General features: G+C 34.5%; 2 protein-coding genes across 16 annotated transcripts in view; one reads left to right on the top strand and one right to left on the bottom strand.

Annotated features, from left to right (window-relative positions):
* LOC109331096 (eIF-2-alpha kinase activator GCN1) overlaps positions 1 to 16800 on the top strand; it is a 25601-nt gene extending 8801 nt beyond the window's left edge. For 5 of the 11 annotated variants that reach the window (XM_019565382.1, XM_019565381.1, XM_019565380.1 and 2 more), the window contains 38 exons: positions 2024 to 2188; positions 2264 to 2440; positions 3227 to 3349; positions 3730 to 3810; positions 3903 to 4019; positions 4681 to 4853; positions 5222 to 5311; positions 5395 to 5542; positions 6968 to 7090; positions 7180 to 7236; positions 7326 to 7436; positions 7515 to 7706; positions 7787 to 7960; positions 9261 to 9371; positions 9457 to 9526; positions 9626 to 9704; positions 10116 to 10218; positions 10293 to 10463; positions 10566 to 10688; positions 10774 to 10887; positions 11011 to 11117; positions 11203 to 11255; positions 11351 to 11450; positions 11561 to 11620; positions 11706 to 11820; positions 11944 to 12054; positions 12156 to 12293; positions 12374 to 12496; positions 12624 to 12695; positions 12989 to 13101; positions 13630 to 13788; positions 14253 to 14349; positions 14456 to 14638; positions 14877 to 15071; positions 15179 to 15358; positions 15450 to 15582; positions 16264 to 16342; positions 16457 to 16800. In XM_019565382.1, the coding sequence (XP_019420927.1) occupies positions 2024 to 2188; positions 2264 to 2440; positions 3227 to 3349; positions 3730 to 3810; positions 3903 to 4019; positions 4681 to 4853; positions 5222 to 5311; positions 5395 to 5542; positions 6968 to 7090; positions 7180 to 7236; positions 7326 to 7436; positions 7515 to 7706; positions 7787 to 7960; positions 9261 to 9371; positions 9457 to 9526; positions 9626 to 9704; positions 10116 to 10218; positions 10293 to 10463; positions 10566 to 10688; positions 10774 to 10887; positions 11011 to 11117; positions 11203 to 11255; positions 11351 to 11450; positions 11561 to 11620; positions 11706 to 11820; positions 11944 to 12054; positions 12156 to 12293; positions 12374 to 12496; positions 12624 to 12695; positions 12989 to 13101; positions 13630 to 13788; positions 14253 to 14349; positions 14456 to 14638; positions 14877 to 15071; positions 15179 to 15358; positions 15450 to 15582; positions 16264 to 16342; positions 16457 to 16499 (4563 nt within the window). In that variant the 3' untranslated portion in view covers positions 16500 to 16800. Of the gene's footprint in view, positions 1 to 2023; positions 2189 to 2263; positions 2441 to 3226; positions 3350 to 3729; positions 3811 to 3902; positions 4020 to 4680; positions 4854 to 5221; positions 5312 to 5394; positions 5543 to 6967; positions 7091 to 7179; positions 7237 to 7325; positions 7437 to 7514; positions 7707 to 7786; positions 7961 to 9260; positions 9372 to 9456; positions 9527 to 9625; positions 9705 to 10115; positions 10219 to 10292; positions 10464 to 10565; positions 10689 to 10773; positions 10888 to 11006; positions 11118 to 11202; positions 11256 to 11350; positions 11451 to 11560; positions 11621 to 11705; positions 11821 to 11943; positions 12055 to 12155; positions 12294 to 12373; positions 12497 to 12623; positions 12696 to 12988; positions 13102 to 13212; positions 13381 to 13629; positions 13789 to 14252; positions 14350 to 14455; positions 14639 to 14876; positions 15072 to 15178; positions 15359 to 15449; positions 15583 to 16263; positions 16343 to 16456 lie in introns of those variants that run through there. The other 6 variants (XM_019565384.1, XM_019565379.1, XM_019565378.1 and 3 more) reach the window with 6 other exon arrangements.
* Positions 21551 to 24243, bottom strand: LOC109331099 (single-stranded DNA-binding protein WHY2, mitochondrial). 5 transcript variants are annotated; one of them, XM_019565391.1, is made up of 8 exons: positions 24157 to 24243; positions 23969 to 24048; positions 23711 to 23814; positions 23533 to 23625; positions 23283 to 23377; positions 22912 to 22985; positions 22739 to 22827; positions 21551 to 21861 (listed from the first exon to the last, which is right to left on the bottom strand). In XM_019565391.1, the coding sequence occupies exons 1-8, from the start codon at positions 24189 to 24191 to the stop codon at positions 21739 to 21741; spliced, it is 693 nt and encodes a 230-aa protein (XP_019420936.1). In that variant the 5' UTR covers positions 24192 to 24243; the 3' UTR covers positions 21551 to 21738. The 5 variants fall into 5 exon arrangements, with proteins under 5 accessions (XP_019420936.1, XP_019420938.1, XP_019420935.1 ...); XM_019565393.1 differs by having other exon boundaries at positions 23711 to 23808; XM_019565390.1 differs by having other exon boundaries at positions 23969 to 24050; positions 24153 to 24206.

Below are 24309 nucleotides of genomic sequence, written 5' to 3'. Positions count from 1 at the left end.
CAAAATTTAGAAGTACTTAAGTTGCTTCTTTAATTTACTATATGCACAGACAATAAACATCCATTGTTGCTTAAATTGGGATATGATGTCTTTGCCTTTTCATTTTTAAATCATTTACTCTTTAGATTTTTGTTCTGTTATACTGTATTGTTTGGTCATTTTGCCTTTGCTGTTCTTTATTCCTTTTTTTAAGCTACTTTGCTATGTGTCAAGAGTTTTATAAATGTTGTTTTGACGCAGTAGTACAATTTAAGCTACTTTTTAGTGAATCTTCTGATGTTCCTCACTATTATAATTTGCTTATGTCAACACCACTGATCTTGTTAGAGATAATTCTCTGTAGAAAACTCTATCTAATTGAAGTTTTGGGATTGAGCTGAGATCCGATATCTCTGGGTCTTGTGTATATTTATTGGGTTTAATTGCAACAGTCTATATTTCTTGTTTTGTTTTGGTGGAAATGTAGTGTGCATTTAAAGATGTTATTGAATTGGAGGCTATTAAGTAGCAAAGGAAGAAGAGAGGTTAGCGACTCAAAATAATAAGAGAATCATTTATAAAAAAAGAATAAAATGAGATTGGTGATTGATTTGATGTGATGAGGAGATTATATATTAGTCAAACCCCACTGTGTTATTTTAAATCATGAAATAAAAAAAAAAAACCCCTTTAGGATCATCTAAGCTACTTTAAAATATTCGAAGATACAATAGAGATATTATGGATATTTTTCAAATATTTTAACAGTGCAAATCTGAAAATCTGAGCACACTGGGTGTCTGCAAATTGTACACTCTTCAAAGCAAAATAAAAGAGTGCTGAGTGAGGGAAGAATCATTATACATTAGAGGTAAGAAACAGTTGAAATTGGAGATTCTGAATATATATTGAGTGGGGTTTAATATTTCCTACTAGTTTTCCAGATTCTCCCTGTTTTCGAGCAGATCCTGTGAAATATCAATCTTTTAGTTCGGGTTGATTGTGTTTGCTTGTTCTATTAATGTTGTGAGATTATAATCGACTATAAACCATGGGTTTGTTTGTTCTATTAATGTCATGAGATTATAAATGGACTTTCAACCATGGGTTTGCTGTTTTAGCCATATTACAGTGATAATAATGTTGCAGAGCATGAAGTAGATTTAATTTCTCTGACTAGGTGAAAAAGGAAAATGTAGATGTAGGTTGGGTATGTATCTGGATAAAAGGGTGGGAGTTTACTCTGCATTGGAATCTGAATCTACAACACTACAACAAAATATATTGCCTTTTACTAATAGGTGGGATTAGATTGACGATGCCATTGTGTTTTAGTGTGAACCATATCTTTAGAAATGCTATTTAAGCTATGTCCTTTTTAATGGTTTCATTTTTCTTGTTCCACCTCTATGTCTAACTATTGGGCTATTCTCCACCCGATTTACTCTTCTTACTAGGGCTTCTAATGGTCTTATGTGAAAGATATATTCTGAATATACTTTCTCTTAATTCTGAACTCTGTTGAAAGTTACTCAGAATATATATATTGACAGATGAAGCCCTTAAGTAGGTTTAGTTAATTTCTGACTGACTTTTGGAGTACCTTTAGATACTTAGATTCCTAATTACAAGATTGGACATCACTAGACTTTAACTTATCATGTACATAGAACAATGACCCTTTAGAGTATCTGTAGTAGTTAATATTTTTTATTAGTGCTGATTTAAGACTCAACTAGTAAATCTTTAAATTGATGATAAAAAGGCTTTGTTATTCTCCATCAAATATAATATTCTGGTAATAATTTACTTTCTCCATTTAGAAAGACATCAAATACTCCCCCATTGCTTAAATTACTTTTGGGTTATGATTTATTTACATCATGTTTTCAGAAGTTCTATATTTTATCTGTATCTTTAAAGTTGCTCTTACTAATTGTACTTGCAAAATTCGTACTTTTTTCTACTTCTGTATAAATTTCATTTGATCTTCTTAAAGCCTAACTGTATCATGACAGCTCATTTATTATTTTCAATATTTCAGTCAGTTGCTGAAGTGGCAGAAGATGTATGGGATCATTATGGGCTTGACTTTGGAACTGACTTTTCAGGACTTTACAAAGCACTTTCTCATGTCAACTACAATGTGCGTTTAGCAGCTGCCGAAGGATTAGCTGCTGCTCTGGATGAACACTCAGATTCTATACAAGTAAAGCTTACTTTATAATTTTTTACTACTCTACTGCTGCATATCTTTGTCTCATAAATTTATGATAATTTTCAGGAATCTCTTTCAACTTTATTTTCATTGTATATTCGTGACACGAGTCTTGGTGGTGACAATCTTGATGCTGGTTGGCTGGGTAGACAAGGAATAGCATTAGCATTGCATTCTGCTGCTGATGTGTTGAGAACAAAAGACCTTCCTGTTGTCATGACATTTCTAATATCGAGAGCATTGGTAATTTCACTGACATTTTGTTTTTTCTTTTTGTACTAAATGTTTGGAACTGAAACCTGTATTCATGCTCAATTAATCATTTCTTGTGCTAAGTCTAGGAAATCAGTAGTACTAATTTTTTTGACTAAGACATTAGAGTATATTTTGAAGATAAGATCATTGACATTTATTAAGCAGTCAATATATGTGATATTAATGTCTGCTGGCACCATCTGTTTTCTGTACAGTGAGTTTGTTTGTGCTTATATCTGATAGATAGAAATAATTCCACTTTAACCTCTAACTGTGTCTTGCATTGGTTTGGCATGATGGGTGCCATCAGCTGGAGAATACTTCGAATTTAATGTTCCTGAATAATGTTTTTGTTTTATAAAGAATGATAGGCAGCCAGATGATCTAAGGTTCATTGTTTCATTTGTGTGCATTAATTTGAATGTTTAAAAGCTTTAGCACTAGCTGCCTGTTACTTATATTTGAAGAATTGAGAGTAGACTCCAAGTCCTATGAGGATTTAGAAGCCACTAATAGGTTAATATTTTTAAACAAACAAGGGATACTTAGTTGCTATTGCCAAACACTATTACCTTCTAATTAACATAATCCGAGTCCCGCATACAACACAAGTCCAGGAACTGGAAAAATAGACATTCCTATTTTTTGTATTGAAATTAAATAAATGATCAACTATGTAGTGTATGTTATGGTCAATAATAGTGGTCTAGTAATATTATATTTTCCAGTGAAACACAAATAATATTTGACTATTGGGATTGATTTGATTTGCAGGCTGATCCAAATGCTGATGTTAGAGGCAGAATGATTAATGCTGGCATCTTGATTATTGATAAAAACGGGAAAGATAATGTCTCGTTGTTATTCCCCATCTTTGAGAACTACTTGAACAAAACAGTGAGTTCCTTATCTTATTGGAGATGCCTCTGCCATTTACATCTCTCATTGTTTTTTCTTTCTCTGTTCATTAGAGAATAGGTGCTAGGTATTTATGCAGATAGGTAAAAGAACTAAAACAGTTAGCATTAGCAAAACTGCCAGAGGCAGTTAGTTAGACTAACTGCCACAGCTTCTATAAATAAAGCCATGCTATTATTGTATCTCTTATGCTTTGAAGAATCAGAATACAATTTAGTTCTCTCTCTCTCTTTCCGTTTATACATATTACATTGTTGTTTGGCACTTGTTAAGCAGTTATAGCACAATAAAGTTTGTCAATATGTAATATTAGAGCTATAGGTTATCTCTTTTTAATTGGTTCTCCTCTAATATTTTAGGCACCAGATGAAGAAAAATATGACTTGGTTCGTGAGGGTGTGGTTATTTTTACTGGAGCCCTGGCAAAACACTTGGCGAAGGTCAGTGATAAAAATCCGCTTATTGTTTTTTGGTTTTGATAGCTAGTTGAGTTTTAAAATTTATGCTAATATTTGTGTTCCTGTTTATGCAGGATGATCCTAAGGTTCATACTGTTGTGGACAAATTGTTGGACGTTTTAAATACTCCTTCAGAAGCTGTACAACGGGCAGTCTCCTCTTGTCTATCTCCATTGATGCAATCCAAACAAGTATGCAATAGCATTCTTTTTAAAGAACTTAATGCTTTTACTTCATGCAGAGTACTGGTGGTCCTGTTTTCATACTTAGACAGATAGTACATATTAGAGGTATAATAAGAGTTAGTATTGTAACTTCACCTATCAGCTCAAGCTTTTAGGAGAGTTATTCATGACATAGTATCAAAACTTCTATGACTAAGTGTAAGCGGTCTAGTGTTTGGCCTTCACTGTCTCTGTTTTTCCAAATAAAGGTTGAATTTCTGCATATAGTAAAGACGAGCAAGTGCATTACCCACGCTTCGAGTCCAAATGGCTTTTGCCTGTCGGGGCATGTTACAGATTTTAACTGAAGCTTTCAGGAGGGTTGGTTCATGAGAATATGTAATACATTACCAACACCAGCATGGGCCCCGAGTGAAAAATTCTTCATGTCTGGTGTTATAATTAATTTATGTGCTTGAGAAGTAAGTAGTTTTTAAGTTGCTGAAAGTAATGCTGATATCAGTTGATAAATTCTTGTATTGAACTCCATTGAAGAAGAAGCTTTTTCCTTATGCTATCTTGTCAGTCCACACTTCAACACAGTTACATACTTAACACTTGATATTCTTTGATTTTGATGTTTACTAAAGTATTTCTTTTGTTATTTGATAACTCCTACTTCAACTAGGATGATGCAGCAGCTCTTGTTAATCGACTGATGGATCAGTTGATGAAAAGCGATAAATATGGTGAACGCCGTGGGGCCGCTTTTGGACTCGCAGGAGTGATTAAAGGATTTGGCCTTTCTTCCTTGAAAAAACATAAGATTGTGATTATACTTCAAGAGGCCCTTGCTGAAAGGTTGAAAAGTTGTTTGTGACACATTTTCTATTTTTCCTAAATTCCTTGTAGTGAATAGACTTTCATTAAAAAGGCTGTTTGTTTCAATTTTTAAATCTACTTCATGACCATGGAAAGATGGTGAGCCTTGGCGCAATGGTAAGGTTGCTTCTTAGCGACCATTAGGTGACAAGTTCAATTCATGGAAACAGTCTCTTCACTTGTGGGGGTAAGGCTGCATACATTTGCCCTCCCAGACCCCACTAGGTGGGAGGCTTGTGCACTGGGCTGCCCTTCATGACCATGGGAATTTCGAAATAACAGTTGAGGCACAGCATTTACCTTTAATTTATGTCACTTTTATATTAAATTTTCGATTTCAATTGCAGGAACTCTGCAAAATCTCGTGAAGGAGCTTTACTTGGATTTGAATGTCTTTGTGAAACACTTGGAAGACTTTTTGAACCGTATGTTAATGAGTGTTTTCTCCCTCAAAGTTATTGGCACTACCTTATGTATTTTTTTTATGCTTATTAATTCCCTTAACCATAATTACGTTCAGGTACGTGATTCAGATGTTGCCATTACTTTTGGTTTCCTTCTCCGATCAAGTTGTTGCTGTTCGTGAAGCAGCTGAATGTGCTGCTCGTGCAATGATGTCTCAACTTAGTGCTCAAGGAGTAAAGCTTGTACTTCCATCTCTTTTGAAGGTGATACACATTGTTTTATTATTATTGAGTGTTGCCAAAACATTCTGTCTTCAGAACTCAGATAAATAAAATGTGCTTCGAAGTTCATTTCTATAATTTGCAATAGCAGGGTTCACTAGTTTTATCTGTCAAGGGAATTTGGGTATATATTTTAGCAGAAGTGTAAAATTGTTAATGCAGTACTTGTGCATTCTACTCCTGCTTTCATCTTTTATGGATATACATGTTTTTGCCTTTTTTGATTATGGAAAATATCACTAAGAATACCTTACTATTGGCAATCATTTGGTTATGCACGAGTATAAGTAGTCAATAGTGTGCTATTGTCTCGAATCTTGGAAGAGCGTGGCAGACATGATGAGATGTGATGTAGTGGTGTGGAAGTGCACATCTGCCACACTATTGGCTCGAGTATAAGTAGGTTTTTTTCAAGCGAGATTAGGGTGCTAATACATGGCTGCTACTTAGGTTTTTCTTACACATTCTGGTTTCCTTCACTTTGTTTTTGCAAGTTTACCCTCATTTTACCTCAATAAAGTTCTGGCCCTATTTTTAACCGTGGAAATGTTACTTTTGCCCCCCGTTTATGTTGTCCAAAGTCTTTTTTACCCTCACTTAAAGTGAGTGAATCTGAAATTTACTCTTCAATTTTACCGCGTCTTCCTAATTCAGACAATATCTTCTTCCTTCTAAAGTGGGATAGGCATGCTCTGTTGTATTGCTCTTACTCCTAGCATAGTTGTTTTTCTTTTTGTTGTATTTCTCTTGGTCCTTTCATAGTTGTATTTTACTATTCTCTTTTCATGTAATGGAATTTTTTCTTTTATTGCACAACTAAAAATATCTTCCTCCTTACATTCATGTTTCCCTCTTTCTTTCTCTTAATCCAGCCCTGGCTTCTTCCTCCTCACACACATTTGTTTCCCTTTCTCTTTGTCACTTCCCCTGTCTCTTGAAAACAAAGTCCGCCAACTGGGTCAAAATTTAGATCCTGAGTCTCAATGAAGACCATCCTATACCTGCTATCCTACCACAATGTTTTTTGAGCCGACCGCTATGCTCCACTATCCGAGGTTGACTACCTTGACAAGACAGTTATTGAAGTAATTGGTATCAGTGCTAGCTTTGGTATCGGGTCAGGCCAAAACATAGGAAGCAAATTATCAATTCACTAATTCTCTTATCAAATTCTTTGCACCTGGGAACACCGACAGATACAATAAAATATTTTGCTGCATTCTTGTTTCTTGAGAGTTGGCTATTATTGTTTCTTAGGTCTCAAACATCCAAGAGTGTGTAAGTTCATTTTGGACAGGCTATGAAAATTCAACTTTGTTATGAGAATTGATATTTTTGCTTCATGTGTTTTGAAAGGACATCATTTCTATTTGAGTCAACTATTGCATTGCTATTCTATGTTCTCAGGGTCTGGAAGATAAAGCATGGAGGACCAAGCAAAGTAGTGTTCTACTACTTGGTGCTATGGCTTACTGTGCTCCTCAACAATTGTCTCAGTGCCTTCCAAAGATTGTGCCCAAATTAACTGAGGTAAAAGACGTGGACATTATATTACGAGTCCTAATTTCTGTTACTTTATTCATTGAATATATTTCCTTAACCAATTCCTCCTTTTGAAGGTTTTAACTGATACCCATCCTAAAGTCCAGTCTGCCGGGCAAATGGCCCTTCAGCAGGTTTGTCCAGGATGTATATTCTATCTTTTCTATTCCTGTATATATGAAGACTGTTTTCTTTACTTTTATATTTCATACTTGGTTTTTAGGTTGGGAGTGTGATAAAGAATCCAGAAATAGCTGCTCTTGTCCCTACTCTACTTAAGGGGCTTAGTGATCCTAATGAGCATACGAAATATTCCCTAGATATTCTTCTTCAGGTAAGGTTTATGGCTGGACCTTCTTGTTTATGTCTAGTTTTCTGTTCTCTTGCCTAAGATCTTCTTTGTTGATTACAGACAACCTTTATTAATTCAATTGATTCCCCGTCACTAGCATTATTGGTACCTATAGTACATAGAGGTCTAAGGGAAAGGAGTCATGATACTAAGAAGAGGGCATCACAAATTGTTGGAAACATGTGTTCCTTGGTTACAGAATCAAAGGATATGATTCCATATATAGGATTATTGCTACCAGAAGTAAAAAAGGTATTTCTTGCTCTCGGTTTTACATTTGTTGTGTTGGACTTGACCCTTCTCATTTCATTTATGTATCATAATGAGAGCAGGTACTTGTGGATCCTATTCCTGAAGTTCGTTCAGTTGCTGCTAGAGCCATTGGATCCCTTATAGGAGGAATGGGTGAAGACAATTTCCCTGATCTTGTCCCATGGTTGTTTGAAACACTAAAATCTGATAACAGTAATGTTGAACGCTCTGGAGCAGCTCAAGGCTTGAGTGAGGTCAGATTTTTTTTTCCTTTTTAGGTTATACTTCAAATCCCCTTGGAATTGCATATAGTCACACACATGGCTCCTGATTTGGTATGAGAAGTCATAATAACGGTCATGATTTAATTGTTGGGTGGATGGGAATCTTCACGACAATCATTGTACAAAATTTTATAAATAAATGCTATGATAAAGGGAGTAGAATTTGTTCAGTAGACCTGCAAATATATTTAATGGCTGAAACAGTTTCAAGATAACTTGTAACTCTGAATTGCTCATTCCATTATACAAATGTTAGAAATCTTTCAATCAAACCCTATACTACGTTCTTAAATTTATTTCTGCCTATGAAAAGTAATATCATGATGGATGAAATATTGAGGTTTGTTAAGCAAGCTAGAAGCATATAATAAGACTGTTGAGTGATTAGGATCATGCAAGACTATTCAATAATGCTGTTTTTCAGGGGGGAAACCTGAATTTTCTTGATATTTATTCACTCAAAAACTGAGAAATTTATGTTACAAAATGTAGCAACAGGCCTGCTTATCATTGGCAATTTGGCTATTCCTATGGGGCCTTCCCACCCGCAGTTATTGTGTGGGCAGGGCATGTAAAATTTGTCCATTGGCGCAAAATGCCCGCCCTAAATGTTCGCTTCACTCATGGGCATTTCTAACGGGCAGGGTGGGCCGCCTGTGGGCATTATCTTATTATGTGTTATGTTTTGATTTTCCATTGGACTTGAAGGATATGTAAAATGTTAAAATTTTTGAACTAGTAAATTATTATGTGTAATTTTAAAAAATTGATAGTGATATAAGAATATTTTTTTTAATTTTGTTTAATTTTATCTACTTTTTATTATTATTTTAATAATATCGCGGGCAGCCCGCAAGCCCGCCCTGCCCATGTTTTTAGGGTGGGCAGGGCATGATATTTCATGCCCTATCCACAGACAGGCATGCCCATGCCCGTCCCAACTCAGGAGGGCATTACTTGGGCAAGGCGGCCCAACTCATGCTAGAAAGATATTAGGAACTAGGAAGCATGCTAGAAACAACTCATGCTAGAAATATAGTAGGAAGCAGTGTTACTAATCTCAACTAAAAAGTTGATCTAACAGAAAAACTTAAATACAGAATGTGCACGTAATTACTAACAAATAAGATCCCTGAACCTATAGCAATGAAAACCGTTAATATCAGAATATCGAATGATGACCATCATTCTTTTAGGAAATCTGTTTTCCTTGTTTATATGACCTACTATTCACATACTCCTCCATCCACCCGAATGGATTGGATTTCAGGTCTTAACTGCCCTTGGCATTGGGTACTTTGAGCATGTGCTTCCTGATGTTATTCGAAATTGTTCCCATCAAAAAGCATCTGTACGAGATGGATATTTGACTTTGTTCAAGGTAAAGCTGTGATAGTGCTAAACCTTTCACAAATATAATGATTAATCTTAACACTCCATTTAATCAGTTGCCCATTTTTTCTTAGTATCTGCCACGGTCACTAGGAGTCCAATTCCAAAACTATCTTCCACAGGTGCTGCCTTCTATCCTCGATGGTATGTTACTAATTTCATTGGGTTATTTTGTGTGTTATTGTTGCTACTACTGGGCTTGTTATCCCTAAATTTTTCGTTTTTCTTCTATATGTTTCATAGGTCTTGCTGATGAGAATGAATCTGTACGTGATGCTGCGCTGGGGGCTGGCCATGTCTTGGTCGAGCATTATGCAACAACGTATGTTTTGCCCTTATTTCTTTTTTCTTATTGTTAAAAATTATGTTATGCCTTTTACTTTTTTGTTACATCTCACATGCTAAAATACTTTTCATTGGTCTTACTTTTTTAAATATGCATGTGGAAAATGTACAGTGGTGTTTCTTTTTTCTTTTACCGTTTATTTTTTTATTTTCAGTTGATATGTCACCATTTCCATCACAATAGTTCGGAAACCGAAAACATAGTGACTTTATTGTAGTTATCAGTAAAAACATCAACTTAAAATCAAAATAGAAACTAATCTGAGCCATCTCCATCATTGATGAACTGTTGAATTATTAAGTTTAGAGCCATCACTATTGATTTAGTTTGATTTATAATGCATGCCTCAAGCTGGGATTCCCCCCCACTGATTTCTTTTTGCTACAGGTCTCTACCACTTCTCCTTCCAGCTGTAGAGGATGGCATTTTTAATGATAATTGGCGTATTCGACAAAGCTCGGTTGAGCTGTTGGGCGATCTATTATTCAAAGTATGTTTTGAACGTCCTACAACAACTCTATCACAGAACTTGATTTGATTTATGATCCAATTTATTCCTATCAGGTTGCTGGAACATCTGGTAAAGCTTTGCTCGAGGGGGGCAGTGACGATGAAGGTTCTAGTACCGAGGCTCATGGGCGTGCTATCATTGAGGTTCTAGGACGAGAGAAGCGAAATGAAATACTTGCTGCATTGTATATGGTTCGAGCTGATGTTAGTTTGTCAGTGCGTCAGGTATTGACTAGTTGCTACATTTAATATTCTCCACTTTCTTATGATTTAGTACTATTGGAAATTTGCATGGCATCCATTAAAATTCAATTCATCTTTTTGCAGGCTGCTCTACATGTATGGAAAACTATTGTGGCAAATACTCCTAAGACTCTTAGGGAAATTATGCCAGTTCTGATGGATACTTTAATTGCATCACTTGCATCATCGTCATCTGAAAGGCGGCAGGTCTGCACTTACATCTCTGGCAACTTATTTTCTGTCAGCTTGCAGATGCTATGCATCAGTATCACCATCACTGATTGTCATGTAGGTTGCTGGACGGTCACTAGGTGAGCTTGTCAGGAAGCTTGGTGAACGAGTACTTCCTTTGATAATACCTATCTTATCCAAGGGGCTTAGCGACCCTGACAGTGGCAGAAGACAGGTTAGAATAGTGTTTGGTGTTGGAATATTTTCAGTTATCCTAATTAATAAAATTTTGTAGTGTGTGTCAACAATATCTCATATTTTGTTATTTGATTCAAATATGATGTACTTTACTTGAAAGGGTGTATGTGTTGGTCTGAGTGAAGTGATGGCAAGTGCTGGTAAGAGCCAGTTGTTGAGTTTCATGAACGATCTCATCCTCACTATTCGGACTGCTCTGTGTGATAGGTTCGTGCTTTTTTAATTCTGATTTCACTTTTTATTGAATTTTTAAACTTCATTATTAGATGATTTAGATGGTTTTGTTTAACAGTGTGCCAGAGGTCCGTGAATCAGCGGGTGTGGCATTCAGTACTCTTTATAAGGTTCAATTGCCTACTACTTACTTTTGCTTCTTTTTATGAAGTTTGGGAATGATATGTGGATGTTTATAAAATTTTGAACCCTAACTACTCCCCCCCGAATGCAAGCTATTGATGAAATTGTTCCGACTCTTCTACATGCTTTGGAGGATGATAAAACATCCGATACTGCACTTGATGGCCTTAAACAAATTCTGAGGTAACTTGCATGGTGCCACAATTGTCATTGGGGTCATGAATATTTAAGTTATTGCTAGTGTCAATTTCTTGTTATCTTTGACTGAACTTTTTCAATGTTTTTATTTGTAGTGTCAGAACAAGTGCGGTCTTGCCTCACATTTTGCCCAAATTGGTTCATCTTCCATTGTCGTATGTGTCTCTGTTTTGATGCATTTGTTGTAGGTGCTTTAGCCTTTGTGCTTCTTTTCTTAAAACTTTCTTGCTATCTTTTCAGTGCCTTCAATGCACATGCTCTCGGGGCTTTAGCAGAGGTTGCTGGACCTGGCCTTAACTTTCATCTTGGAACTGTGCTTCCTCCTTTGCTCTTAGCAATGGATGATGACGACAAGGTAGAGTTATCATATTTGGAGAAAGTGCCTTTCCTCCATCATATTTGCTCTATGTTACGAGTCATTGTGCTTTCAAATGTAAACATATTTGAACTATTTTTTTAATTGTTGTAATAATTCTAGGAGGTCCAAACTTTGGCTACGGAGGCAGCTGAGACAGTTGTCTTGGTTATTGATGAGGAGGGTGTTGAGTCACTCATGTCAGAACTTTTGAAAGGTGTTAATGATAGTCAGGTACTTTTGTTGTAATAACTGATCGAATTTATTACCCTCCATACATCGCTCTTTTGCCCCAGTTTTTTTTTAATTTTCGTTTTATCATTTTATTGCTACAGGCTGCCATTAGAAGGTCTTGTGCATATCTTATAGGATATTTCTTCAAAAACAGCAAATTAGATCTCGATGATGAAGCTCCGAACATGATATCTACCCTAATAATCTTGCTGAGTGATCCTGATTCATCTACTGTTACTGTAAGTTGTATGAGTAGTTGATATCATACCATGATCATTGATATAGTATATATATTATTTACAATCTGCTTTTTCATCAGGTTGCTTGGGAAGCATTGTCAAGGGTCACTTCTTCTGTACCCAAGGAGTTACTTCCTTCATATATTAAAATAGTTCGCGATGCAGTATCAACATCCCGAGATAAGGAGCGTAGGAAGAAGAAGGTGGGGCATTATAACTTTGGTAGTTATTCCTAAGTGGGATTTTTGGACGGTGTGTTGTTGTAATGATCATAATGGACAATTTAAGAATAATGTTAATTGGTTTCTGTTATGTGTACTTCCTTTGCAGGGAGGACCAATTCACATACCTGGATTTTGTCTTCCGAAAGCACTTCAGCCTATCTTGCCGATTTTCCTCCAAGTAATCTTTTTTATTACATTTAATTTTAGTGTTATGTTGTTGTAAGCGTTGCATGTTTTGCAGCTCAAGTGCATGTTTACTATTCCACATCCTACGCGGCTAACCCCCACACACTTCACATGAGGGAAAACTTAACTCACCTGATCTTTCGTTGGACAACTTTTCATTAAATGTCATGGGTTATTTCCCTCCAGTCATCGTTGTTTTCTTTGCTACACGGTTGAAAAGTATTCTCTAAATATGGCATTGCTGGTTTCTTAATCTCGTCTCATAGTTGTGCTTTGTGCTCCCAGGGTCTTATAAGTGGGTCTGCTGAATTGAGGGAGCAGGCAGCAATTGGACTTGGTGAACTGATAGAGGTGACCAGTGAACAATCACTCAAGGCGTTTGTCATCCCAATAACCGGGTATCTAATATAGAGAATTTTAAATGAAGATTAGACTTCTAAATCTTGATACTTTACCTGTGATAGTAGCTTTCAATATGCTAGTTGAATTGTTGCACCAATTCATTGCAGTTTCCCTCTTTACTGGTACCATATACATGTCCTGACATAGTGTTTTGGTTGTGATGTTTCCTATGTAAGTAAAATTCTCAAATAATGGTGCCTATTTAGGCAATCTTCATGCAGTGAATTTGTTATATATTTATTAGCGATGTAAAATCATTTATGTGCCTATTACCCTAAAACTTAAGCTGTGTAGTTCATTGTCTCTTATATTAAACTTAAGCTGTGAAGTTCATTGTCTCTTACCTTAAACTTAAGCTGTGAGTCACTCTCTAACTATTTTATTATTTAAACTTGCGGTAAAATGGGCATGTGGCTCTCCATGGTGCATCCTCAAACGGGATGTCAAAATTTGCCATTTAATATTTTTTTGTGTCACATATTATCTTCTACACTTTCTGACTTTGTCATTCATGTTTGTTACAGACCTCTTATCCGCATAATAGGTGATCGCTTCCCGTGGCAAGTGAAGAGTGCCATTTTGTCTACTCTAACTATCATGATTAGAAAGGGTGGTATCTCCCTGAAACCTTTTCTTCCTCAACTGCAAACAACATTTGTCAAGTGTCTACAGGATAGTACAAGGTTAATATGATTACTCATTTTTCTTTCATCAATTACTATTTAGGCTAACTTGCAACTCACACCCTTTGACTTATGTTGAATTGCTGATTACACCTAAGGGTTTGAAAAGGTGCAAATAGTTACCAGGGACTAGGGAATTGTCAACTGGTGAAAAATAATTCAAAATATCAACTAGCATAAAAGGTTTTATTCTTCAATAAAACTAAAATTAAGGAGAAAAATCTGGATTCTAGTGAATTATGGGCATAGTTATATACCTCATTTGTTGCACAGAAATTGGTGTTTGTAGTATTCAATTATTTTCTAACCCTGAGGTCTAATCCTCATAAGCCAGAGTTGAATGGTATATGCTGCAATTTTCCTGAATATCTATGCAACTTTCACTTATGCCTTTGTTATTCTGTTGCTAAGTGTGGCAATCACCTTTGTTTTATTTGTGCTTATGAAATGATTTGTTACTGCAGAACTATTCGTTCTAGTGCTGCCCTGGCGCTTGGGAAACTCAGCGGGCTCAGTACTAGGGTTGATCCTTTAGTTAGTGATTTACTGTCCACTCTGCAGGTGCTTTATATAATATATTAATTTGAGCTGATGCTATATTTAAAATAACATGCGGTGTTGCTTTTTTTAATCACATAATGCAAACATTTGGAATTTGATTGTTTAGGGATCAGATGGTGGTGTTCGTGAAGCTATTCTGACTGCTTTGAAAGGTGTCGTGAAGCATGCTGGGAAGTGTGTGAGCTCTGCTGTCAGAGATCGTACTTATAGTGTTCTCAAGGATTTGATTCATCATGATGATGATAAAGTTCGAATCTATGCTGCAAGCATAATGGGCATCTTGACCCAGGTTTGTAGGCGGTTGAAAAGAAGCACTTTTACATTTTATATGTGTCATTTGCTTTTTTTGGATCTTCAATTAGCATTCGAATGACTGTATGTTACTCTTCCACTTTGTTCAGATATGCATTTTATTCTCAACTGGGTCATGTTACATTTATATTGTTACTAAACACTTGCTTATGCTATTACCATCATTTTCATTTATTGAATATATTACAATTGCTTATTTGTACCTACAATTGCAGTATCTTGAAGATGATCAGCTGACTGAGTTGATTCAGGAACTGTCCAATCTAGCTTATTCACCAGGCTGGTCTCCTAGGCATGGCTCCATCCTGACAATCTCTTCCTTTTTCCTTAACAACCCAGCTTCAATTTGTTCATCATCATTGTTCCCAGCTATTGTAGATTGTCTTAGAGATACATTGAAGGATGAAAAGGTATGTTAATCCTCAACTTTTTATTTTTTGTTTTCGCTGAAAGTTAATCATGAGCTATATTATCTTATATTGTTTGTGTTCTAATTTTAATCTATTTTGTGAAACAGTTCCCTCTTCGTGAAACTTCAACCAAGGCATTGGGAAGGCTCCTTCTTTATAAAACTAAGACTAATCCGTCTGACAATGTGCTGTACAAAGATGTCCTTACATTGCTAGTTTTATCCACACATGATGACTCAAGTGAAGTTAGAAGAAGGGCATTATCTGCTATAAAGGCTGTTGCCAAAGTATGTGCTTGAACTGTTTTCTAAATAAAAACGACTTGTGGAATAGTATTATTCAGATACTTACATGATTTTCATTCATGATATATTGCAGGAAAATCCTTCTGCGATTTTGTCTCATGGCAACATTATTGGTCCTGCTCTAGGAGAGTGCTTGAAAGATGCAACTACTCCTGTGAGACTTGCTGCTGAACGATGTGCTGTACACGCCTTCCAACTAACAAAGGGTACTTTCCCGGGCATTATTTTTATGCCCTTTATCTTGTCAGGATATGTTTTCTCCCCATCCTCTTGATGTTATCTTTGGCTATTTCAAATATATGTTCAACATCTACATCATTCGTCGAAAGAAGCAGACTAACTGAAGTTCATAGTCTAATCTTGAATTCATATGTTTAAACCAGAAAGAAACCAAAAGCAAGTCTTTTAATGCATGCTTGAAGCTGTTTCAGAACTCGTCAAACTTACAAATACTTTATTAGACTATCCTTGGCAAAACTGAACAAATATCTATATACCTCTTAGAATGGTCCTTTCCGTTGTTTCTGGCACGTTTACCCTTGTTGAATGTCTATAGCTTTCTATCTACCTTAAGGGCTCATTTGGTGGATGAGAAAGGAGAGACAGGATAGGATAGTATGCTCTTTCAATTAAGAGTCTTGTGTGCTATAAGGGATAAGATAAGGCTAATCCTGTTGCCCTGTCCTATCTTGCTCACCTAGTATATTTTCTATCCTATAGGAGTATATTTTCTTTTACCTATTCTATGATAAAACATACCTTGCCTATCAAAATTCTTAATTTATGCACAATCGTAGACAATTTCAATAGTTTGCCCATGCATGGCTTGTGAGAAAAGCTTTTAGAATTAAGAGCTGATTATTTGAACGACTGAATTGGGTCTTCAGGTTCTGAAAATGTCCAAGCAGCACAGAAGTATATCACTGGCTTGGATGCAAGGCGTCTAGCAAAGTTACCTGAACATAGGTAAGTACTTCTCTTTGTTGCATTGTCAATTTGTTTTACACTATCAATAATATTTTGCTACATGTACAAGATGCTATTTAGATAATTTGTCATGGTATTTTCATTACTATGCAGTGATGACAGTGGAGACAGCGATGAAGACAATTCAAATACCTGAGTAATTGGTATTTCATTACTATAGTGACAAGGAAAGTCAAATATTTGAGTATTTCGTATTTCATCCAGTGTTTTGTTCTTTTTTCATATAGGGCGGAATAACAGTATTCTCACCGATACCAAATTTTTGTAGCACTATGTTGTAGTCAAAATTATAGATTTACACACAATTGGAGGCTGGCTTGATACCCAATTTTTTCAGCCTGGGTATTTTGATTATCATTATAATTGTAAATTTGATGAGGCAAAATGTCTGTATAATTGTCAACATAATGGAGTGGTTTGGGAATGGTTCCTCCAAACTTTGAAGGTTATAATTTATATTAAAGTGTGTAATCTGGATAAATAAATTAATGATAAAAATGACACTCAGGCTATAGTGTCTTGCTTGCTGCATTTTCTTGTTCATGCCTATGATCAGGTGATAGGGTCTTCTTCCCATAGTCTCTTGGCGATAGGGGTAACCCCTTTACAAGGTCAATTTTGTAATATCATACCATGTATCACATCAATTAAGGTTAGGGAGATAACGGCTTGATAGTAACTATATTATTTCTGTGTTTATTACCACTAGTGTGTATAGGGTTTGCGTGGTATTATATATTTCATTTTTTATAATTAAAATATATTTGTTCAGTGTATTTTATATTATAATTTGTGTGTTTATGATAATGTATAGTTTAAGGTGAGAGATGTGGTTAATTAATATGTTAGTGATGATTAATTAGGATTATATGGTTTTTTTTATAAAAATTAAATAATGTTCAGGGCAAAATAGGAAGTAAAAATTAAACCATAGTGGAAGTTACACTATGTTTTACCTTTATATATAGTATAGAAGTATAAATATATAGTATAGATATTCCTCACCCACTCATTACATCATGTTTTTATGTGTATATACCATCACTGAAACATCAAATCTAAAACATACGAATCTAGATATTTACTATAGTAGTTAATTAAATAAAATGACATTCTCATTCTGTTTTATATTTTTCAAGAAAAAAAGGTAGTTGAGATTCTTAAAGTTGTCTTCCAGGTAAAACTCCCTTCACCACATTATTGTGCAATCATAGTTCAATGTATTTAATCTTGTTTTATTGCATAAAGTTTTCATTGCTTAGATTAAAATTTCAATTTATTGAATTGAAGAAACCGTGTCTTCGCTTAGTTTCAGAGACGGGTGAATAAGGCGAAAACCCTTACCTAAAAATACAATTCACTCTACTTTTCTTCTTGTTATAGACATGCAAATTGTCTGTAACTATGTTTAGCTTTTAATATAATGTCATTCCCTTCGTTGCCTTATATTGAATGACTCAAGTAGGTTGAAAGATTTTTCATAAAGTCTTGACGTAATACAGCTACAAGACTTGAGTGTCTCACCTTATCTGATTTATTATTAGGGATGACAATAGAGTGAGTGGTTTGGTATTTTCCTATGTTTTTCATCACCGCATTTTGTTTTATTACCTCCCTTATTCCATTCTTCACGAGAATTTTCTCTCCATCACCGTTCCCTGTGCCCCATTGATCCCATGAAGTTTCCAAAAATTAGTGAAAAAATAATTAAAAGTTTAAAACCTGATAAAACATTTAAAAATTATTCTACAAAAGAGCCATTTTGTAAGCTAAAAATATGTCAAACTTTCGTTTTGACATAACAAAGAAGAAATTTAAAAAAAATAGGGGCAAGCATTCTCCAAAAGGTGAAAGGATATCTTTGGGTACAAAAAACAAATCATTAAGACAATAAATTCAATTCTTCTAATTAGTTTAATAATATATTTTAAATATGAAATAATATAATAAGTTATAGTCATGTTCTAAATTGTGGTTGTGATTACTCTCGATGTAGATGTTGCAATACATAATGTGGTCGTAGTAGCATGAAATTTTTTGTAATTGAAAATGTTTTTGAATTTGGTACAGATGAGATCTGATATGGCTTGATGTAGTCTAGGATCTGAAATACATTACATCTCAATACGACAATAAGGATACATTATTATGATTTGGTGCCCTACCCAGTGTAAGACTAAGTTGTTACAGAACCGTTCATACTCAAATCTCATTGTTAATTCTATTAGCTGTAATATGGACTCTTCGTATGGTATTGAATTCCACTTGCTTTTTCACCTGGACTCTCTACTTCATTGCAACACTTTCTCACCATTGTCAAAAATAACAAACTTTAGTTTCATTATATGAATTGAAGATGATATAACGTTATTTACTTCTATCGTGGAATATATTATGAAAATAGCAAATTTCTAAATCTTTCATAATTATTTCACCTATGTTTTTTTTGTTTTCATTTTTTTCTAGAATTGGATTAACTTATATATGATCTATTGACTTTGTTGGGATTCTAATGGTCTCCTTCAAAAATACTAACCACCTAAGATGTGATTTTACCATATTTTATTATGCATTGGAGCAAGGTAACTTCCCTCAATTCCTCTCAATGTATCTATTCATAATTTTATCTTGTCTAATGTGTATACTCTTCCAACACAACATTTTCATCTCTACTACCTTGGATTTATTTTCTTATTGACATTTTATCGTTGAACATCTAATCCCATATAACATTGTTAATCTTATAGTTGTGGGATAAATTTTCCCTTAAGTTTGAGTGACACATTTTTATCATATGTGACACCTTATCTTACCCACTCCACTTAAATCTCATGGTCTACATCTCCTTAAATTTTTCCATCATATTGTATGATTAACCCAAGATATTTTAAATTTAGTTACTTAAAATATGGCATGATCTTCAATCTTTTCATGATCAATGGAGTTTGTACACCTCTTGTTAAGCTTACAGTCAATATACTATGTCTTACTTCAACTATTATGAAAATCATGTTTTTCTAAAATTTGTCTCCACATTTCTAGCTTTCCACTTCATTCATCTTTCAGATCTCAAACTTGGTCAATATCATCTATAAAAAAAATGCATTGTGGCATCGGTTTTTGGATATGCTAAGTAAGCACATCCAAGATAATGTAAATAGGTAGAGACACATGTTGATATTTGTGTTGTCTTATAGAAATAGGAAAATCTTTTGGGACATCATCTCATGTTCTCACACTCGTCTTGATCCAATCATACATATCATTGATTGGTCAAATGAAGTCACTATGAACATCTTTCTTTCTAGAGCTTTCCAAAATATATCTCTTGACATCTTATCACACGCCTTCTCGAAATTTATGAAAACATGGTTAAATTCCATTTGTCTCTTCAAAATCTCTCTTTCAATCTTTGTAGCAAGTATATAGCCTTCATGGTCAACCTCCTGGCATAAAATCAAATTGGTTTTCAGTAATGTGTGTCTCTTGTCTTTAATTTTTTCAATTATCTTCTCCTATAATATCATAGTATATATCGTGAATTTAATTCATCTATAACTTACATAATTTTATATATATCGCTCGTTCTTATAAATAGGAATTAAAGTGTTTATCCTCCATTTATCTGACATTTTCTTAGATATCATAATCTCGTTAAAAACTTTGTAAGCCAACTAATATCATTCTCTCCTAAAATCTTTCATACCTCAATAGATATATTATCTAATCCAACCACTTTATCATTTAACATCCTTTTCAAAGTTCAACTCCTGAATTTTAAATGACAAAATGAATAATTTTGATCCTCCTAATTCTAAAGAATGAGGGTCATCATTGAAAAGCTAGTGAAAATAGCTCTTCCTTTACTTCTTAATATATTTGTCTATCATCAAAACTTTCCCATCTTCATTTTTAAGCTAAAGTCTCTTCTTTTTATTTCCCTATCCTTTGCAAAACCATATATACTTATTTCCGCTCCATTGTTACCTAGCAATTTGTAAAGCTGGTCATACTCCTTATTAATACTTTTAAGGCTTCAAGTTATAAAATTACTATTTTTAAGGTTTCAAGATACAAGGTTGCAATGAGTACTCCAATAGTTACAATCTCTAAATAGCTTCAACCATAAAAAATGAAATGAGATACAAGACTTTGATATTCCATTGCATTTGGAAACATCTTATCAAAGTCTTCTTTATTCATTATGCTATAAAAATAGCATTTACCACTAACTAAAATTGACTATTTTGTTACCATATGCTATTTAATTAGTATCCTTTCATCTTCATATTTATTCCACTCATTGAGTGTAATTCGAAATACTTACAACTTACAGACAATACTTCTCTACAATATGATTGATTATAATGGAAAGTTAGTGTTATCAAGAAACTGAACAACCTTAGGTGAACTTGTATTTATGTTTTATACAACTAAGTCCTTCGAGTATAGTAACAACATCTCTGACACCAAACTCCACACATCCATATTAACGATGTCTCTTTGATAAACCTTCACTTTCCCTTTCATCATATAACATGTTTGTTGTGCATTGAATTTGAGCAAGTACAGCCTCAGCTTTATTCTTTATATTTGGGTTTTATAAAACCCAAACATAAAAAGAAGAAACTTATGATATATCTATTGTATGACAATTTTCAAATTCTGATATTTAAAAATGGTGGAACTCGATATTTATATGTACATATTACATGTTTTATGGTGATATACATAACTAATAAGAAATTGTCTTATATATAAAAATCAATGCATGTTAGTTCAAGTGATGGAGAATTTGATTCTCCTTAAGAAATGTCTCAAATTTGAGTCTTATGATAATAAATAGATATTACCTCCTTAAATGAGTCTACCCCACTCAACTCAGATTAGTTAGGTCAGATCCAATGTAACTTTTATGGATATGAAGGGTCATAGACAAAAAAACACATAAGACCCAAATGAGCCTAATTTTTTTTACATCACATAGAAGCTAATAAGACATTGCTCTAATAGTATAAGACTCCACTAAATTCTCATATAGGCCAAAAGGTTCAAGGTTCAATTCCCGAGAGCGACACTTGTTAGGAGGCGCAATTAAAAAAGAATTAATTCCTTACTCAAAAGGTGTAGGAGCCATGGTAGTATCAATAAAAAAACACGAGTAGAAGTCAAGACTAGCATACATCGGCACAAGAACAATCAACATTACTAACTCAGGAATGGGATTGATATATAATCAATCATCCATCTCATATCTCTTGCTTAAAGACTACAAGTTACGTTACCAAGCAAATCTTCAATTCAAAATGACACGATATACAAGATGGCATTGCAGCACAAACAAAGATCCATTTCATAATTTCTATGCATCAATTTCACTTGTCCCATTCAGATTCGAAAACTTGTTGCCCCACCACCTTTGATTGAAGACCAACCGTGCCGCCTGTGGACTGCTGATGAGTCATTTTGTCCCAACCCATGATGTGTGGCAATGCAAACTGCATCAGAAAAAACAAATTTACATGAGATAAAATTCTTAAAAAGGAGCAAGTAAAAGAGCGGCACTCGACATGAGGCTAGTGGGTTATGAGGAGGGTAGATGTACACAAACTTACCCTCACAAGCGAAAAGAATATAACCAGGATTTGAATGCATGACCTTCATCAAGGTCAGGCAAGCAACCTTACTGTTGCACCGAGACTCACCCTCTTAAATTGGAGCGAGTATGAAAACAAAAATTGAAGATTTGCATGTTTGACAGGATCAAAAGCCAATTATAGAAAGCAAGTAGGGGCTAGGAGTTTGATCCCAACCAACAAATAAAGAATTACAAAATAATTATAGGTTGAGTATTCCAATTCAAGAGTAAATAGTGCATGATGTCAAAATTGCAAGTGTGAAAAAGCTTTTTACACGAAACAAAATAACTTTATTCAATTAAAGTATGTTTGCACCATCATGTTAAAATAACACTACGGTTATGGTTTACCAACAGTTCAATGATGCTAATAGAGAAGTAAATAGAAACCTATCTGACACACTGAATTTGTAAATTGTAGACCAGAAAACTGATAGAATCAACAGAGTACAAATCATGAAATCAGTTTGAATGCATTTTTGTAATGTATTAATCAAAGGTTTCAAGGCAAGAACTGTGTTTATTAATAGAATAATGAGTATACAACAGTAAAGAATAACCATTTTCTTAATTTCATCTAACGATAGAAAGGAAAATGTTGGTAAAAGGATAATAGATAACCTCTTCATTCTTATTTCATACACATTGCAAGCAGAAACATATAGTACCCTGTAACTCATAAAGATCTAATGGAATTGACATGTTATGAAAAAAATCTATGAAGAAATAAGGCATACACTGCAAGCTGTCTTCATTACAGCAAACTCAGCAGCTGTGACCGGAACACTAAAGAATTCCTTTGTATTTAATAGGTTGTTGACAACAGCTGCCAAAGAAAATAACACAATTAGTACATCACGCACCTAAATAAGTGGCAAACCGAGAAAAATGAACAAAACAAAAATCTTACTCAAATTCATAAAGTAGCCATTGCTGTTTGCATGAGGCTTAATAGATAGACTCTTCCTTACTTGACCAGCATTACTGCAACATAAGGTGCACATTAAACCATCATTAGTTAATTTTGAAACGGTAAAAAAGGTTCAGTACACGAGGCTCTCACTTAGTGGGGTCTGGAGAGGGTAGGTATCCTTAGCCTTACCCTCGCAAGTAGAGAGCCTTGTTTTCAAGATTTGAAAACATAATCTTATGGTCACTAAGCAACAACCTTACCATTGCACCAAACTTACCCTCTGGAACGTATAAATTTAATGCAATGTGTATTTTCATAATTGAATAATAAGATAAGTAATTGGCTATGATGGTTTAAGATAGAGAGACCTTGATTTTATTGAGGGGTCATGAAAGAATTCACATGAATCTTGAGGGCCCATGGTTAGCAAAGAGCCAACTTCAGTCGCAGAGAGAGCAAATCTCTAGAAAAAGATGAATACCCATTAGAGAGTGATAATGGAAAATGAAAAAGGGTGAATTTCCATTAGAGTGTGATAATGGAAAATGAAAAAGGGTGAATTTCCATTAGAGAGTGATAATGGAAAATGAAAAAGGATGAATACCCATTAAACAATACCTGTCTATTCTCCCAGTCATATTTACGGTCCCCAATAGCATGCATAAAAATCACCATTATTGAACCACGACGATCAACAACAACAGCACCAGACTATAACAAAAAGGGGGAAAATAAATAACAAGTATTGGGTTAAGAAAAAAATGAAAGTGCGAAAAAGTGTGAAGTAGAATGTTACATGTAACTTAGTGAAAGTTGGAAGAGAAGGAGTTAAAGAGAAAGCAGCTTTTCCCTTGTAAACAGAATAAGGAGCAAGTATTCGATTTGAATTATATCCTGCAACTTCAAATAAAGGTTCAATCTCAGCCCTGAACAAGTACAAGTAAAACAATTTAAAATAAAGAATGATGGCTCAATACACGAGACTCCCACTTAGTAGGGTACATGGCCATATAAAATCTGTTTCCGAGATTTGAACCTATGATCTCATGATTACCTGTGGCATGTGAAGAGGTAGAAAAGTGATGTGTGACACTGGGTTTGTTAAATGAGATAGCTTTGTCCAATAAACCATGCCTGTGTGTTTAACAAAGTGAAAACCTAATAGTTAAACTATGAAAACATGTAAAGTTGAAATGATAACCATAAGAGAGAGAGAGAAAGAGAGAGTGAAGGTAGCTAGACCTAGAAGAAGCCAACATTCTATGGAGCTTCAACATTTCTCCAAACACTTCTTCTTCTAACAACACCTTTTACTTATATTGAATTTTTACTACTCTTTTTTTATTATATATAACAAACTATAAATAATAATAAACAAAAATGGGATATCAAAAG

Source organism: Lupinus angustifolius, chromosome LG17 (assembly GCF_001865875.1).
Source record: "Lupinus angustifolius cultivar Tanjil chromosome LG17, LupAngTanjil_v1.0, whole genome shotgun sequence".
Classification (NCBI taxonomy): domain Eukaryota; kingdom Viridiplantae; phylum Streptophyta; class Magnoliopsida; order Fabales; family Fabaceae; genus Lupinus; species Lupinus angustifolius.
This window is presented reverse-complemented; position numbering and strand designations above follow the sequence as displayed.

Bases quoted from the DNA above. Each gene is read 5' to 3' on its own strand.
- LOC109331099 (XM_019565390.1), bottom strand. From the start codon at position 24,191: ATGTTGAAGCTCCATAGAATGTTGGCTTCTTCTAGGTCT. The intron at 23,815-23,968 runs GTAATCATGAGA...CTTTATTTGAAG, and splicing joins TACCTCTTCACATGCCACAG to TTGCAGGATATAATTCAAAT. The intron at 23,626-23,710 runs GTAACATTCTAC...TTTTTGTTATAG, and splicing joins CAACTTTCACTAAGTTACAT to TCTGGTGCTGTTGTTGTTGA.